The sequence below is a fragment of the Filicampus tigris genome, chromosome 5, assembly GCF_054856515.1.
Source record: "Filicampus tigris isolate MCC_2025a chromosome 5, RoL_Ftig_1.0, whole genome shotgun sequence".
Lineage (NCBI taxonomy): Eukaryota > Metazoa > Chordata > Actinopteri > Syngnathiformes > Syngnathidae > Filicampus > Filicampus tigris.
Genome location: NC_141221.1, coordinates 16,500,816 through 16,517,879, shown reverse-complemented (window position 1 = coordinate 16,517,879; position 17,064 = coordinate 16,500,816). Strand labels below are relative to the sequence as shown.

The 17,064-nt window shown below is 42.3% G+C and overlaps 2 protein-coding genes and 1 pseudogene across 5 annotated transcripts; all 3 read right to left on the bottom strand.

Moving 5' to 3' along the window:
* Window positions 1-85: 85 nt before the first annotated feature.
* spinb (spindlin b) lies at window positions 86-9,776 on the bottom strand. Of its 3 annotated transcripts, none has more exons than XM_086029878.1 (6): window positions 9,630-9,776; window positions 4,024-4,248; window positions 3,903-3,951; window positions 3,585-3,835; window positions 2,928-3,161; window positions 86-2,845 (listed from the first exon to the last, which is right to left on the bottom strand). In XM_086029878.1, exons 2-6 carry the CDS (start codon window positions 4,073-4,075, stop codon window positions 2,646-2,648), a joined length of 786 nt encoding a protein of 261 aa, XP_085886004.1. In that variant the 5' UTR covers window positions 4,076-4,248; window positions 9,630-9,776; the 3' UTR covers window positions 86-2,645. The 3 variants fall into 3 exon arrangements, with proteins under 3 accessions (XP_085886004.1, XP_085886005.1, XP_085886003.1); XM_086029879.1 differs by lacking the exon at window positions 9,630-9,776 and adding an exon at window positions 5,400-5,748 and having other exon boundaries at window positions 4,024-4,103; XM_086029877.1 differs by lacking the exon at window positions 9,630-9,776 and adding an exon at window positions 5,400-5,745.
* Window positions 6,553-9,778, bottom strand: LOC147147529 (uncharacterized; annotated as a pseudogene). The gene is made up of 2 exons (XR_015086724.1): window positions 9,630-9,778; window positions 6,553-9,125 (listed from the first exon to the last, which is right to left on the bottom strand). The product of XR_015086724.1 is annotated as an uncharacterized LOC147147529 (transcript).
* A 416-nt stretch (window positions 9,779-10,194) lies between these two features.
* On the bottom strand, window positions 10,195-15,125 carry LOC147147528 (uncharacterized). Its single transcript, XM_086029875.1, has 4 exons — window positions 14,528-15,125; window positions 13,107-13,214; window positions 11,630-11,715; window positions 10,195-11,483 (listed from the first exon to the last, which is right to left on the bottom strand). Exons 1-4 carry the CDS (start codon window positions 14,719-14,721, stop codon window positions 11,059-11,061), a joined length of 813 nt encoding a protein of 270 aa, XP_085886001.1. The 5' UTR covers window positions 14,722-15,125; the 3' UTR covers window positions 10,195-11,058.
* Between the last annotated feature and the right edge of the window lie 1,939 nt (window positions 15,126-17,064).

Genomic DNA, 17,064 nt, shown 5'->3' with positions numbered 1-17,064 from the left:
CTATTTCATATTTGTTGTCCACTTCCTGTCTGCTTGTTCCTGCGATCACCAGTCGGTGCACATATTGAAGAGAGACTCGTAAGAATTGAAAAACAGAATTGTTTATTTTCTTCAACTTGGTCAGCTTGAAGATGATGTTGGCACACTCTTAAAGAGACGGTACGTCCAAAACCTAAACTCACGACCGCTTTTAGTCCCCAACAAACAGAAGAAACAAGGCACTAAAAACAAAAGATACAAACATGCAACAACTTAATGTACACGAAACACGCATGGCACATGCACCCTCAACTCCAGCTGTTCCATAGTAACGCAAATGAGTCAAAATTCCCTGCAACTAAAGTTAACATCTACTTTGGCTGAGAACGTTAGCTCACTCTTCAAATTTTCCTTGTAATTTCTGGAAGGTCCAAAAGATTTGTTAAAGCACAAGGAAGGAAGCAACAGAAATGTCCGAGAACGACATGAAGCACACCAGACCACATCTTGTCCTTCAGCTGGAGCTGAGAACATTCTATCTATCATGTCCAGCAGCAAAATGATTGCTCTGTGTAAGAAATCAAGCAGCGAGAGGAACGTCTGTTCTAAAATGACATTGCACGTTCTAGAAGACCAATCAACAGATCTACACCAGACCATGTCTTGCTCTTCAGACACCAGAGATTGTTGTTCTAGAAAGTCCAGCAGCAAAAGGAACATTCTACAATGGCATCCAAGAGAAGGGTAAGAACATGAAGCTCACGCACACATTCCAGAAGACCAGTCATCAGACCAACGCAAAATGCCCACTTGTTTGTCAGAGCTTGGAACATGTTCTAGAATGCCCAGTTAAAAAGAACATTCTAGAATGATGCCCAAGAATCAAGCTAAAGCACATCAGACTAACATCAGATGGCGTCTTGTTGTTCAAATTATTCTTCAGTAAGAGCTTGGAATGGGCTTCTTGAATGTCCAACATCAAAAGGAACGTTCTAGAATGACAACCGAAAACATGCTAACATCAAGCACATTCTTGGGGACCAACCAGTCTGAGCTCAGGAAGTCGTTCAGGAACTAAGCTGAGCAATTCCAGTCCTCGAGGGCCGGTATCCTGCATGTTTTCTGTCTCCCTGCCGCAACACACCTGATTCAAATGATCATATAATCAGCATGGGCTGCATTTGAAATAGGTGTGTTGCAGCAGGGTGACATAAAAATGCAGGATACCAGCCCTCAAGGACCGGAATTGCTCACCCCTGTTCTAGAACGTCGAAGTCAAATGATCGCAAAAGCACAACAAAAGGCAAAACAAACATTTGAGAATGACATCCGTGAACATCAAGCTGACTGAAGCACATCAACGTCAGATGATGTCAAGTTCTCCATCGTTCTGCAGTCAGAGCTCAGAAAATTGTTTTAGATTAGAACAGTTAAATGATTGTTAAAGCACAGGGAAAAAAAATTAAAGAATGACGTTCAAGAACATCACACTGACACACACCAATCATCAGATCAAGGCCAGATGACATTGTCATGTTATTCTTTCATCAGAGCTAGGAACATTCTGGAATGCTACAAGGTCAGCAACTCGAGTGCAGAATGTCGTGGCGACCATTTTGAGGTCGCTTGATGTTTGCTTTGTCAGCCGTCTGATTAGCTTGCGAACAACTCCCATGAGTTTCGTCTACAAGTGGCGTGCAAGTTTTGCGAGCCAACTCTAATGGTGCTAGTAGCCGAGAGAGAAATTGTTCAGTCAACAGTCTATGGTTATCTTGCTCTGGATGGGTCACCATGAATTTGGACTACAACTTTCGTGCTAGCTGCGCACGCAAATGATGCTAGCAGTCCGGCAAGATCATTAAATGTTGCGATGTCATCAATGCTGTCCGATTAGCTTGCTAACGATGAGTTATCATGACTTTGGAATACAAATTCAGTGCTAGCTGCTCAAGCTAACAATGTTAGTGGTCCAAAGAAATCAATGGTGTCCAATTTGCTTAATTTCAACTAGAATTTGAGTGCTATTCGTCCAAGTTAATGATGCTAACGGTCAAGACCGATCTTAAATGCGATGTCAACGGAGTCCGATTAGCCTGTCAACAAATTCTCATGAATTTGGACAGCAATTTCACTGCTAGTTAATGATGCTAATTTAGCTAACAGTCCAGAGATCCTTAAATGTTGCGATGTTATTACAGTAAATGGCATGCGGTTAGCTTGCTAACGATGCGTTCCCATGAATATCAACTAAAACATGGGTGCTGTCTGCGTAAGCTGACAATGCTAACGGTCCAGACAATTCTTAATTGTGATGTCAACGGTGTCTGATTAGCTAGCCAACAAATTACCATGAATTTGAACAATTAAATTGCTAGCTAACAAAGCTAGAAGTCCGGAGAGATCTTTAAATGTTGTGATGTCATCAATGGTATCCAGTTAGCTTGCTAACGATGAGTTCCCATGAATTTTAACTCCAACTTGAATCATAGCCATATACGCTAATGATACTAACGATCCAGAGAGCTGGAGTCAAGCACTGCCGACAACTTCCATAGTGTCATCCAAAGGGGCGGGGCTTAGAGTGGCTGGCGTGTTCTCAAAAGAACAAGTGTGTCCATGTGTCTTAAGGGGTGTGTCGACGGCGGTCTTTTGAGGTGGGAGTGGCCTTAGGTGGTCTTGACAAGGTCGTAGACGTAGATGTGGAAGTCGTCGTCGAACTTGATGAAGTAGACGGAGGGCTTGGCCTCCACCTGATGGATGACCATCCCCGAGCGCTTGCCTCCGTCCTCTTTGGCATACTCCACCTGCTTGCCCACCAGGCTGTCCACCACCTCGCCCGGCTCACGCTCTGACGACGCGCTCTCGCCTGTGGGAACAACAGGAAAAATAGATAAAAGCGAATCGCACAAGACCCGTGGTTGGTAATTTTGCGTTCAGGCTTCACTGACTGGCGTCAGGCATGATGCGCAGATCTCCCTCCTTGTAGTCATCCAGCAGCTGGTACATGTAGAGCACCGGGTCCTTCTCGTACGTGATGAAGAACCAGGACGTCATGATGGGCGCGCGGGCCAGCACCATCCCCCGCCACTCCTCCTTGGGCCCATCCTCCGTCTCGAACATGTGCTCCACCGCCTTGCCGATCATGGCGTCTGCCAGCAGCGCGTCCGTCACGCGGGCCGGAACTGAGGTCAAATATTTTTGTCTAGTTTCCGTTAACAAAATTAACACTACTGACAGGCAACAGCAAAATTTGCATTGAGCTGCAGAAAATATTCATTGAGTTTTTGTGTGAAATTCACATTTATTCTTCTTAACTGCGGGGGCAACGTGCGGGCGACTGTATTAAGACAAGGACACTTGCTGGTGAATTTGCTGTCTTTATCAGCCGTGGGACAATTTGCAGTTAAGAGCAGGACGTGGGGGTGAGTTTACAATCTGTTTAAACACAGGGACATTTGATGGCTAGTTCTAGAGCCCGGGGAAAAAAAAAAAGACTTCAAAAATAGTTTGACAGAATCTTTGCTGGCGCCAATTTCTTGGTGATCTATTTTCCCCACAGGCATTTTGTTGGGTTGGTTGGTTGGACGTGACCGGTACTTCCTTACCCACTCGGTCGGACAGCACCTGGAGGCCAAGGACCCGCTGGTCACTGTGTAGTTCCAGCCCGTAGATGCAGTCAAAGCCGTCATACTTGATCAGGTAGAGGGACGGGTTGACAGGGACCTGGTCCAGAACCGTCCCCTTCCACTGTGATGACTTACTGCCTTCCTTCCACACGTGCTGGATCCTGCAGCCCACAATGTTCGTCTTGGCCGGGGACAAAGTTCTACTGGGCCCAACGCCGCTCTTATGCTTCCTGACAGAAAAGATAAGACATTTCAGAACCTCTTGTTCTTCTTAGTGGTCTTCAGTCTTGGTCTTACTTGTGAGGATTCCTCTTCTTCATCATGTTGACTGACACGCCGGAATCTCCTGCCAACAAAAAGTCATCCCTACTGCTCGGTGATGCACTCAGGGACTCGCAGAATTGTTGTGGACACTCACCTCTGTCCGCTGGGGGCCGCGGAGCCTCTGGGCTCTTGAAGGGGGTCTTCATTCATCCACCTGGGTAGGGGGAGGGGGAACTGGAGGGACGGGGAGGGGGAGGGAGGGGAAGGGAACAAAAGGGGAGGAGGTGGACCAGGAATTAAAGCGGCTCCTGAAGCATTCACACTGGGAGGTGCAGACTAACTCCTGGAGGGAAAGACCAGGTTCTGGCTTCTGTACAACCTAAAGACACAAAAAAGAAGAAGTTGCATGCTCCTGTTTTCTCTCTTTTTTTCTCTACACCTTTTTGAAACCACCATAACATGTTCAGTTCCACAGAAGACCAGAACCAAAGCACACTGAGACCAGAACCAAACTCTGACTTAGCTTAGCCGGGAACACTTAGTCTTAGACCAAAGCACACTTAGGCTGGAACAACAACTAGAAGAGGACCAAAGCACATTTCAACCAGAACCAATGCATGCTTTGACCAAAACATGCTTGGACCGCAAAAAAAGAACACTTGGACAAAGACCAAAGCACACTTGGATGAGGACCAAAGCATATATAAACCAGAACCTCAGCATGTTTAGATTTAGATCAAACTTAACCCAAGACCTAAACACACTTAGTCGGACCACTAAGACCAGCTTAGGCCAAAGAATCATTAGACCGGAACTAAAGTACACTGGGCGAGAACCAATGAACACTTAGAGCAGAAAACCAAAGCACACTTTGAGCAAAAAACACTTAGACCAGAAACAAACTCAGAGCAGTACTAAAACAAGCTTTGCCTGGAAATCTTGACCCAAAGAACACTTAGACCGGAGCCAAAGCACACTTTGCCAATACCAAACTCTAACCCGTATTAAAACATGCTTAGTTGGGAACATGTGGATTGGAAGTACAATTGAACCAGGAACATTGTTACAAAGTTCGCTTTAGACCAGAATCAAAAAACAGTTGGACCGGTACCATTATCATTTAAATGACGCAAACATTTGCTGTTAATGAGCAGCAACGTCATTTTCCTGCGCCAAACAACATCTTATAACTTGATAGTGACGTCACCACCTCCCCTCATGTTTGGAACGTACTAATGATAGTACGCACACAAACGAGGGTCAACATGTTTTTGTTCTTCCCTTCATAATAACAGAGAGCTAACGATGCTAACGTGTAGCCTGCGCATGAGTAAGGGGTCTGGCTTGCGTGCACGGCTCGTGCCCCATTGCGGAAACATTTTTGACAAAAATGCGCATCGTGTGTGCTAAACAAAGGAGGCGGCGGGCTGACAACACGCAAACACCTTAGCGCCAACGGAGCTGTTGTGCTTTGGCGCAAAGCGCAGAAACGAGCGCACGGCGAGCTGCCTAACGGGTCCATTTTCTTACCGACTCGTCGTTCGGCGTCGCGACTCAATAGCAGTCGACCTCCACGCTCCTATAGATCCGCTTTTTCTCCGCCAGCGTTCTCAGCCGCCACGCCAAGCTAACCGTGCTAACAACGGAAGCACAGGCGAAAGTGGCGACGCGATTCCTTTCAAAATTAAAAAACCGCCGTGAACTTGGATACAGGAAGTGGACCAAAGGTTGGTACGATAGCCTCGCACGCAGAATGGCCTGGTTTTGAATCTGACTCACGGAGGTCTAAATTATCTTTAATGTGTTTATTGTAAATGTTTGCCGCAACCAATCACTCGCCGTTATAGTTCACTTTTAGTTTAAAGATCTCACCGGAAGTGAGATATCAAAACTAATCATGCAAAACGTCGTCCCGCCTTTTCTCGTCTTGCTAAATAGTGAGCTTTCCTGCAAAATACGGAGCTATTGCGTTGACCGGATGCGCGCGTAATACTAGTAGGTGCGTTTTCTTACTGGTCAAGCGATCATGGAACGATTCCTTTGACTTAACTGCTGATCCAGAGTCTGTTTTGTTTAAAAATAAAACGCATTTGTTCTGAAAATGAACCGAAAACTAAATAGATAAATGTAAACAAATTGTAGGATTTAGGATGGACAGTCACAGATTAGCTCTCATGCACATTTTTGGGTTCACATAATGAAATGCTTAAATACACAGAAGTGACACTCTCACACAATACATCGGTGCATCCGCCATATTGAATGTGGAAGATCTGCCTCCAAATGCATCCATCCATTATCGATACCGCTTATCCTCACAAGGGTCGCGGGGTGTGCTGGAGCCTATCCCAGCTGTCCTCTGGCTTTAGGCGGGGGACACCCCGAATTGGTTGCCAGCCAATCGCAGGGCACACAGAGACAAACATCCGCACTCACAATCACACCTAGGGGCAATTTAGAGAGTCCAATCAACTTACCATGCATGCTTTTGGAATGTGGGAGGAAACCCGGAGAAAACCCACGCAGGCACAGGGAGAACATGCAAACTCCACACATGGAGGCCGGAGCCGGGATCGAACTCACCACCTCTGAACTGTGAGGCGGATGTGCTAACCAGTTGACCACCGTGCCGCCCCCTACAAATGCAATAAACGATGAATGAGTGACTGACTGGACCCCACACTTCCATAACTGTAATTTATTTAGCATCGGGTCAAAAACGGGCAAAGTGATGAAAAAGAAAAAAAAAAAAAATCAAGCATATAATATTAAACCCCCCAAAAATCTACTAGTATGAGGGGATTGGCTGTACTGTCACGAGGACACCGACAGACTCAAACAAGCACAAGCCCTGTGTTGTGTCTCCACATCATGTGTTTAATTAATGTCATCTTTCGAGTGTAGCTTCCATCACAAACTTGAACAACTATGAGCTTTCTCTCCTGTGTGCTACCAGACTTTGCTTCTGGCTGAATATTTGCTTTCAGACAATGAAAGGATTTTTCGCCTGCCTGTGTTTTTGTGTGTTGTGCTTTAGCAGAACGTCTGACGCAAACTGTTTCCACATTGTCTCCTCAGAGCATTTGGACCATTTTCTGTCATTTTCAAAGTCCACGCCGCTCCTCAAAGGTTTTTCCATGAGGTCGTCTGGTGGGGGTCCTCCACTTGAACTGCGATGATGAAGCCGTGACCACTCGTCGACCATTCGTCTTCGTCATCTTCACTCTGTACACACACGGCAGTCAGTGAAAAACTGCTGATGTCAGCCTCTTCCTCTTTTTTAATGTGGTGGTGCTGTGGATCCTCTTGGTCAAAACTGGATCTCCCATCCTGATGTTCAATCAATTGCTGGACGCCTGCATGGAGTACTGAACTTTCAGACATATTGGTGGACAGCCCAAACATAGTCAGGCACATTTTTTTTAGCCACTACTCCCATTAGCCACGTGGAAACAGAAAGTCAATAATTACATGACCAGCTCAGGGAACCAAGACACAAAATTAAAGGAACACTAAAGAGCGGACTGACTTTGGACACACATTGTGATGTAATCCTTGCCAACAGCTTCCACAAGCATCACTGAAGAAGTAAAAGCTAAAATTAGTGTTTTCCTGGCGCGGTAGGATGCAACCATTTTCTTCAATGTGGGAGGGGTCTGAGTGGGAGTGAATTCTAAACTGGCAATTAAAATGTTTATACCCACTATGAAGACAATATCAGGAACATTTATAGTAACATTTTGAACTTAGTATCGATAGTCACTGCCAACAGAAGGTGTTTGCACCCTATAAAACTGATTGTAAGCCTGATTTGATTTGCTTAATCCAAGTGATGATTTGACTCGACTTGTTTTTTTTGCCACATCAACTTGGGACTTGCTCGAGACTTTATATACTTCAGACTGTTGTTGGAAATGTATAATGTCCATGTGAGATGAATAAGTGAGTCATACGTCTTGAGAAAATGTATTATTTTACTAATTCAAAACGAATGCATGCATTGGACTCACATCTTCGGGGGGGACATTAAACCTTGACTTGACAAGGCCTCCATGAACATCTCAAAACACAAAAGATTGAAGATGGTGATAGTTAATCAATAAGATGACCATGACAGCTACTACCTGAATTTGTGCTACACAACACAAGATTATTTACATAAACTCCACGAAGGCCTATATGTGCGCTTCTTGGGGTGCCACACTATTATGGGGGATTACTGCACATTTTTTCTCTCTTTGTTGTGTCTCCGCATCATGTGAGCAGTCAAAGTCTTACTCTGAGCGTAGCTTCCACCACAAACTGAACAACTATAAGGTCTTTCTCCTGTGTGCGTTCTCATGTGCGATACCAGATTTTGCTTCTGGGAGAAGGTTTGCTCACAAACGGAACAACTAAAGGGTTTTTCTCCTGTGTGTATTTTCATGTGTGATTCCACATGTGACTTATGAAGAAATGCTTTATCGCAAAATAGGCAACAAAATGGCCTTTCTCCTGTGTGTATTCTCATGTGCTTTACCATATTTGGCTTTTGCGAGAACATTTTACCACAAACTGAGCAAGGGAAGGGTCTTTCTCCCGTGTGTGTTCTCATGTGTGATTCCACGTGTGTCTTTCGAGAATAGGTTTTACCGCAAATTGAACAATGGAAGGGATTTTCTCCTGTGTGTGATCTCACGTGTGCTACCATGGTTTCCTTATGAGGGAATGCTTTACCACAAGTGGAGCAACTAAAGGGTTTTTCTCCAGTGTGTATTCTCACGTGTGCCTGCACATGTTCCTTTCGAGCGAATGTTTTACCACAGAACGGGCAACTAAAGGGTTTTACTCCTGCCAGTGTTTTTGTGTGTTGTTTTTTAGCAGAACGTTTGACACAAACTGTTTCCACGCTGTTAAGTGTTGTCTCCTTGTCAGAGCATTTGGACTGTTTTTTGTCTTTTTCACAGTCTGCGCCGCTACCCAAAGGTTCTTCCGTGTTGTCGCTGTCTGACAGTGGAGCTAAGAGATCGTCTGGTGGGGGTCCTCCACTTGGACTGTTATGATGATGCTGTGACCACTCGGCTGGCCCCTCTTCGTCGTCTTCACTCTTCACACACACGACAGTTATTGGAAACTTGCTGACGTCAGCCTCCTCCTTTTCCTCTTTAACGTGGGGGCGCTGTGGATCCTCTTCTTCTTCTTTGATCCAGTGGTGCTCTGGATCCTCTAGCTCCAAAGTGGATTTCCCGTCCTGACGTTCAATCAATTGATGGACTCCTGGATGGAGTAGTAAACTTTCAGAAATATTGGTGGCCCAAGCACAGTCAGACACCGTTTGATTGATAGCCGCTAGTCCCATTAGCTATATCGAAATGGAAAGTGAACAGATTTTATGCATTTATTTTTCAATTATGACACAAAAGTTAATGGGCTGTCTGTACGCTTTGCCCTTTTGGAAACTTTCTAGCGTGGCTCTAGGGATGTGTGGTCTTCAAATAGTTTGGACAAATTGTGTTGCTGCAGTCTAAATCTGTTTTGTTGCACACCCGGCACCTTGCTGTAGCTCTATCAAGTAGTGTAAATAACATTCGCAACGTTTTAAAACAGTGCCGTTTCCCCAGCTCCCGCATCGACCCACACGTTTATTTACATAACGACTACAAACGCGTTAACCATATGCCTTGTCTTTTACTCCTAATAACATTTCTGCAATTATAGGGTAGTGTGTTTTTTCTTTATTCATTAATGAAAATGTTAAAAGTAGAAGACTAGTGGACTGACCTTGCACGTACATCGCGATGTGACTCTTGCTAACAGCTTCCAGTTGTAGTTCATTGTCCTCGTACGATGCCATTATTCAGTTAAATAGTCAGAATATGTTATTATTCGGTCCTGTACCAACTATTCAAACTTTACTGATATTTAAATAAAACAACAGCAACTCAATTTCACCTAGCTGCCGTCGCGTCGTTTTTGTGTCGTCTGATTTTGTAGCAACTTCCGGCTTTCTCTTCGACAGGGGCTTTGCGGCAGTTAGCATCCAGGGTAGCGCACGAATGCCATCTTGCGGTGGACACGCTTTCACATTTCTATTAGTTTTTAAATTTCTCCCACCAGATTGAGGACCATAAATTGTGATTGTTCGTGAATGTGTGTGCAGAAATATGTACACGTAGACCTTGAGCGGATTGACTCGCTACAACAATACATCAACGCATCCGCCATATTTCATTTGACACATCTGTCTGTGGCCTAATGCAATGAATTGACTACAAAGTGCTCAGTTAATGCCTCTAATTCACACCACGCACACACTTTGGAAAATGGTAGGCGCATAAACAAGGTGCAAATTCTAAATCTTATTGTTTACTGCCATATACATTTCAATATCTATCATCACAAGTGTTACATTAGTAGTTGTGAACATGGACACGCACCTATTTTTAAAATAAATACAGAATCAGATATAGATACATAATATCAAACTCAGCTGTTCATTTAACTTTTCTAGGAGTACATATACCTTTTTTAATGATCAGTGAAAAAAAATCATATCACTCTAATATTAGTTGTGACTGAGCAAGATTGTATGACTTATTTGCATAGACAAAAAGAGATTACTTCATTTTGGCCACAGTAACTTGCTTGCTTACAACTTAAAAGGTTTGTGTTTGTCCATGTGAATTGAATAAGAAAGAGTCTGACATGAACCTTTGAGAAATGTATTATCTCAGCACGAAGAGAAAAATGTAAAAAATAAAATAAAATTTAAAAAAAAAATTTAAAAAAAAAAGACATTTCAACAAATTAGCTTTACCTGCCTGCTTTCTCTGACTTGTATCTTAGGGGCTGGGTAACTTAACACCTTGACATTAGTGAATTCCTCAAAATAGAAGAGTGAAGACAGTGATAATGAATCAGCTGTGCAGTAAGATGAACATGAGAACAATTACCTGGATTGTACTACATAATAAAAGAGTATTTACATAACCTTCAAGAAAACCAATAGGTGGTTTGCTTGGGATGCCGTGCTATTACAGGGCATTATTGCAAAAATATTTATTCTCTTTTTTTGTTGCATGTTTACATGTGTGCAGTCAGTCTCCTTCTGAGGTTTTTCTGCTGTGTGCGCGCTCATAAGAGGTTGTCAGGCATCTTTGTCCTCTTTATCACAGGGGCGGGGGGGTGATGTGGCTGTTAGCTCTTTGTCTTAAAATTTGGGGGGCTGTACATCCTCTTCGTCTTTAACATGTTGAAGTCGTGGATGCTCCTGTTCGTCTTTAATGTGGGGGGAATGTGCATCCTCTTCCAGTTTTAAAAGGGAGGTCTGTAGAGCATCTTTGTCCTCTTTAACATGGGTGTGTTGTAGATTCTCTTCTTCCTCTTTAACATGATGGGGCTCTGGATCCTTTTCTTCGTCTTTAATGCGAAGAGAATGTGGATCCGTGTCTTCTGCTTTAAAATGGGGGGACTGTGGAGCCTCTGGATCCGTCTCATCCTCTTTAACATGTTGCCGCTGTGGATCCTCATTTTCCTCTTTGATGCCAAGGGGCTGTGGATCTTGCTCTGAAATGGATCTCCCACCCAGCAACTGAGGGGGAAGTTGGCCCTGCTGACTAATCAAGTGCTGGTCACCTGCAGGACACAAGTAATTGGAGTTATTTTACTGTAGTCCCCCTAAATTGTAAATGGAGTGTACTTATTAGTGCTTTATCTACACCATCTCTGAACCTTCACTCATTCATGAAAATGTGAAAAGTAGAAACGACTAGCGGACTGACCTTGGAAGTGGATCATGATTGGATTCTTGTCAACAGCTTCCAGTTGTTTTTTCTGTCTCTTGTTCTCCTCGTACAACGTTGTTGTTCTGTTAAACAGTCACAATATACGTATATTAGTCACTCCCATACCAACCATTTAAATATTTTGTTGTTTTATTTAAATACTCAAATGTCAAATGTTTACCATCACGGCATCATTTTGAAGTCACGCCATCTTCCATTCCTTCTTTGTGTTTATGTGTGAAATAGGCCTGCCACAAACGATTATTTTGCTAGTCGACTAATCACTAACAGTAGTCGCGATTAGTCGACTAATCTGATAATATTTAAATTGCGGAAAATCGCAGCAGCAAGCTACTGCTCCTAAAATAATCATCATTCACTTACAACTTGAATTCTTTATGTCCAAACTAATCATAAAGACAATTAAGATGATAGTACATTCAACTTGTATTAAACTTTGCAACTTAAGACATCATTCCTGACATGTTTATAAATGAGGGAGCAACTTAACTTAATGGCAATACTCTGGCCTTAAAGTTTCTAGCTGTAATTCTTTGGTGAATTTTAAAATGGAACCAAAACTATACACTATGCAGAGTTGCACCAATACAGTGAAATTATCTATGAATACAAAAATAAATACTTACAATATATATTTCACTCTTCTCTGGCACCAAGACATTTCTTTTAACAGAAGGTAGTGAAATCAGAGGAGTAAATTGGACTTTGCTCAAGAAAACTAAAATAAACTATTGTATTGTTTTTTTAAAATTTTGTCTTAATTTAACGTTATTCCAAAAGGTTTTGTTTTTCTTCACTAGTATGCACAATTTAAAAGTAGTAAGTTGATCTACAAAATCAAAATGTGGTATGCACCTGGAACAAAAAAGGAAGAACTTTTTTTTGCACCATAACGTAGTATATTTCAACAAACTTAATTATGTGTTTTATTGTTATGTGATGCAGATGAGTGGCAAATGTCATTTTTGCATTGAGTGCTGATATTTCCCAGTTCATAAACGCATCATTACGTTTGTGAGAGGTAGTGAGAGAGAGCGATCGAGCAAGCATATTTTAACCATGCTATAGCTTTACAAAATTTCCTGACCTTGCTTAGCACTATGCTGATTTCTTTAACTTATTTAGCTGTCTGTTAAATTTCCTCCAACTTTAGCATGTTTTACCGCTATGGCCCCTTTCCTCACCTCACACTTTCCGTCTGTAACACTGAGCCCCGCCACAATTCAAACATTTCTAAAAAACAATGTCTCTTTTACATTTCGCTAATATTACAGATTGGTACCTTAAATGTTAAAAATGTTTGTGGGTCTATTGTGATTAGCAAGTAAACACACTTGGTCTACAGAAGACCATGTAGAAATGTCACGTGAAAATTTTAACACACGAGCAGCAATATGTTGGTCTTGAGCAACCCACGCACACAGGCAGACCTACCCCCCAAAAAATACTGTACCTTTGAGATTCGGTGCCATTGCTGGTGGGTGAACGGGGAAGAAGAGATGGTTGCATACATCGTCTGCCTGGCTTCACGGGGGTAACAGACTTGGTGCACTTTTCGTAACTATGAGAAAAATTATGGATGTTGTCAGTTTGTAAACACACCAAATATAAAAGCCAACCAAGCTAGCCACTCGAAAACACAAGAAGAAGAGTGGATGTTGGGACAGTCTAAAGTTAACTGGGGGGAAGCTTGATATTTCTTATGTCAGAAAACCGTGTTAAATTCTCTTTAAAATTCATGTGCACAGCTCTACATGACTTGCCACTTCAACCTCTGAATATATTAGAGCAATCGCCCCAATATTTTGAATTTTATGCACATTAAGGCTTTTCCTCCCCATAGGCGCTCACTCTCGCGAAAAAGCTTCATGTCACCTAATGTTCGAAAACTACAACCAATGGTCACCAAAAGTTTATGCGCACATCTCTACTCATGCCCACTTCAACATCTTAAAATATTACGATTACCACAATCTTTTGGAATTTATGGATGTTATGCGTTTTCCTCTCCATAAAAATAAAAGCTTAATGTTGCTTGATGACAGAAAACTGACAATCACCAAAATTAATGTGGACAGCAGTACTGAAGCCCACTTCAACTGCTGTACTTTCCTCTCCATAGGCTCTCACTATACAGTACAGAGAAATCCTAATGACCCTTAAAGTCGTAGTCAACCCAAACAATTTTTTTTTCCAGAATATGTTCTATGCAGGTCCACGATTCGAAACACGGCATTCTGATGAATTTGCGGACAGGAAACACAAAATTACTGGATTGATATTGCCCTAACGGCACATCTGGAATCGGGAGCCAGTTAATCTGGAAGACAGTTGAAACGTAAAACGTTACCGTCAGTAATGTGTCGCATTGCTTGAATACCAATACACACGAATACACAGTTCAGTTTCTCGGGGAAAGTACTATTCATTCGTTTCTTCACATTGTATTGTTTTCTCTACCCTATTATACTTATCATATACTTATTATACTATTATTAGGATTGTACATGGAGAATTATACAAATATTACATTTATTCCTACAATTACTCTATGGGAGTCTTGGAATTTGTCTTGACTTTACTTAATTATTGTGTTGGGTTCAAATTGACCCCAGAATTGACTTGAAAAACGGGTCAATTTTGACCCCAACACAATACAAGGGTTAAACTGTATATTTGCGATTTGCAGTCATCGCGTTGTTTTTTTAAATACAGCACTTTTGAGTTTGTTGCGTGGCTAGTCGTGTCAGTGAGTGTGGAACTGCGAACTATCCATCTTATGGCTATTTATTGCTACCACGCAAATCGCAAATGTCCGATAGCTAAGCTAACATTAGCATAATCGTTTTGATTTGAGTATCGAAAGCTACTTACTAGTCCAGCAGGAACAGAGCCAAGGCAGCGTCCGTCGGAAATCCCTCCTCGTCTTTTCGCTCACGCCAGCGAGTGAAAGCCGGGCCAATGTTGATCCTTGAATGTGCTTTTACCCGGTTAGACTCCAATTTTCTTTTTTTCGTCTCCTCAGACAAAACTTTTCGCTTCTTCGGTTGTATTGCAGCTTCTGCCATGACATCAATCGCGCGTAGATCTTTTTTTATTTTTTATTTTCTTCTTCTTCTTCTTCGTCGTCTTCTTCTTCTTCTTCTGTTTATAGCGGCTTGCAAATGGCCCGCTGCAGCTCCACACCGACGAAAATTAAATATCTATTATGACGCCGGTCGGCTTCTCTTCCACCAGGCTAAGCAAGTTTTCTGGGGTAACATTGCAGTATGGCTGATCTTTTCGCAGTAGTTTCCTATTTTTTTTCTCATACTGTGTATTCGCGGTTTGCAGTCATGACGTTGTATTTCTTTATACAGTGCGAATATACAGTATGAAAATACTTTACGATTGTTGAAAAGTTCCTTTGTGTTGCTTTAAGTAAATATTAAGGTATCTCACTCCACTTTTCTTTATTCCACACTCTAATATGCTCTTTACTGTTTTTTCTTTCATTCCTGCTGTTCTCATGCATTTCCTGCCTTCCTTCGTCTTTCTCGGTTTTTTCATCTTGAAGCGTCTTCAATGCCACCGCAAGATGACAGCCGTGTGTTGCCATGTACACGCAGAGGTCGTAAAACCACCGTAGAAGAAGACAAAAAGGCGTACGTGTGTGGGAAGGTCGCCATCTTGTGACAGTAGTGACGACAGCTCAAGATGAGAAGCTAGGAAGAATAATTACTGCAGGGATCATAATCAAAATCGTCTTTATAGCAAAGAATAAAGTATGTTATTATTTACTATTTATTTATACATGATTTATGGTATGTTTAATACAAGTACCCTTTGTCACACACAGCAGCTGTTTGACACACATAATTATAGGCTTTAATTGTTAATTCTTCAATCAATAATTAATGATATTCATCTATGTGAAGACAATGACCACATTCATGAATTCTCTGAATATTTATCAACAATGATTTAACAAGATAGGAAGCAATTATCATGATGAAAACAATTTATTTTCGCAAATCTACGCAAGTGTTTCAAATATTTTCAAAAGCCTACTCCTTCGACATTCATAGGAAATCACAATGTCCCATCACTGGTAAGCTATTTTCAGAACATGTCCACCTTGGGGCTAACTGGTGGTTTCGGGCACAATGTTGGTAAATCTTGTTTCAGGTCAAAGCACAGCAAAAGAGAGCCTCTCAGAAGAAAAAAGTTCAATAAAATCAATCAATCAATCACATTTTATTTATATAGCACTTTTCATACATAAAAATGCAACTCAAAGTGCTTATACATGGTTTCCTTCAGATGCCGCTGCATTATGAGGCACAACTGTAAAACATTTAATCTCCTTTGTTGTGTGTCCGCATGTGTGCAGTCAAAGTGGACCTACGAGAATCTTGCCCCACCAGCTGAGCAACTAAAAGGTTTTTCTCCTATGTGTGTATCATCATGTGTGATACCATGCGTGACTTGACAAAAAATCTTTTATCACACAACAAGTAGCACAAAGATTTTTCTCCTGTGTGTGTTCTCATGTGTTGTATCAAGTTGGACTTTAAAGCTACATTTTTACCAAATTGAGCAGGAAAAGGGCTTTTCTTTCCTGTGTGTTCTCGTGTGTTTTATCATATTTGACTTTAAAATGAATCTTTTACCACAAATTGGGCAAGCAAATGGTTTTTCTCCTGTGTGTGTTCGCATGTGCGATAACATGTGGGGCTTATGAGAGAATGTTTTATCACACATCGAGCAATTGAAAGGTTTTTCTCCTGTGTGCGTTCTCGTGTGCTTTATCAAGTTTGAATTTAGAGCGGGCGGCACGGTGGTTGACTGGTTAGCACGTCCGCCTCACAGTTCAGAGGTCGTGGGTTCGATCCCGGCTCCGGCCTCCCTATGTCGAGTTTGCATGTTCTCCCCGTGCCTGCGTGGGTTTCCTCTGGGTTCTCCGGTTTCCTCCCACATTCCAAAACATGCATGGTAAATTGATTGGACTCTCTAAATTGCCCCTAGGTGTGATTGTGAGTGCGGATGTTTGTCTCTGTGTGCCCTGCGATTGGCTGGCAACCAATTCAGGGTGTCCCCCGCCTACTGCCCAAAGACAGCTGGGATAGGCTCCAGCACGCCCGCGACCCTTGTGAGGATAAGCGGTATGGATAATGAATGAATTTAGAGCGAATCTTTTGTCACAAATCGAACAACAAAAGGGTTTTTCCCTTGTGTGTATTAGCATGTGTGACATTATGTATGGCTTATGAGAGAATGCTTTACCACAAGTTGAGCAACTATAGGGTTTTTCTCCTGTGTGCATTTTCATGTGTTTGACCATGTTGGGCTTTCGAGTGAATCTTTCTCCGCAAACTGAGCAATGAAAGGGTTTTTCACCTGTGTGGGTTCTCATGTGTGTTTCCATGTTT

Coding starts and splice junctions, on each gene's coding strand:
- spinb (XM_086029878.1), bottom strand. CDS start 4,075: ATGAAGACCCCCTTCAAGAGCCCAGAGGCTCCGCGGCCCCCAGCGGAC. Junction 3,952..4,023: donor GCGGCCCCCAGCGGACAGAG/GTGAGTGTCCAC, acceptor TTTTGTTGGCAG/GAGATTCCGGCGTGTCAGTC. Junction 2,846..2,927: donor GCGCATCATGCCTGACGCCA/GTCAGTGAAGCC, acceptor TTGTTCCCACAG/GCGAGAGCGCGTCGTCAGAG.
- LOC147147528 (XM_086029875.1), bottom strand. CDS start 14,721: ATGGCAGAAGCTGCAATACAACCGAAGAAGCGAAAAGTTTTGTCTGAG. Junction 11,716..13,106: donor AATGGCACCGAATCTCAAAG/GTACAGTATTTT, acceptor ACTGTTTAACAG/AACAACAACGTTGTACGAGG. Junction 11,484..11,629: donor AATCATGATCCACTTCCAAG/GTCAGTCCGCTA, acceptor TGTGTCCTGCAG/GTGACCAGCACTTGATTAGT.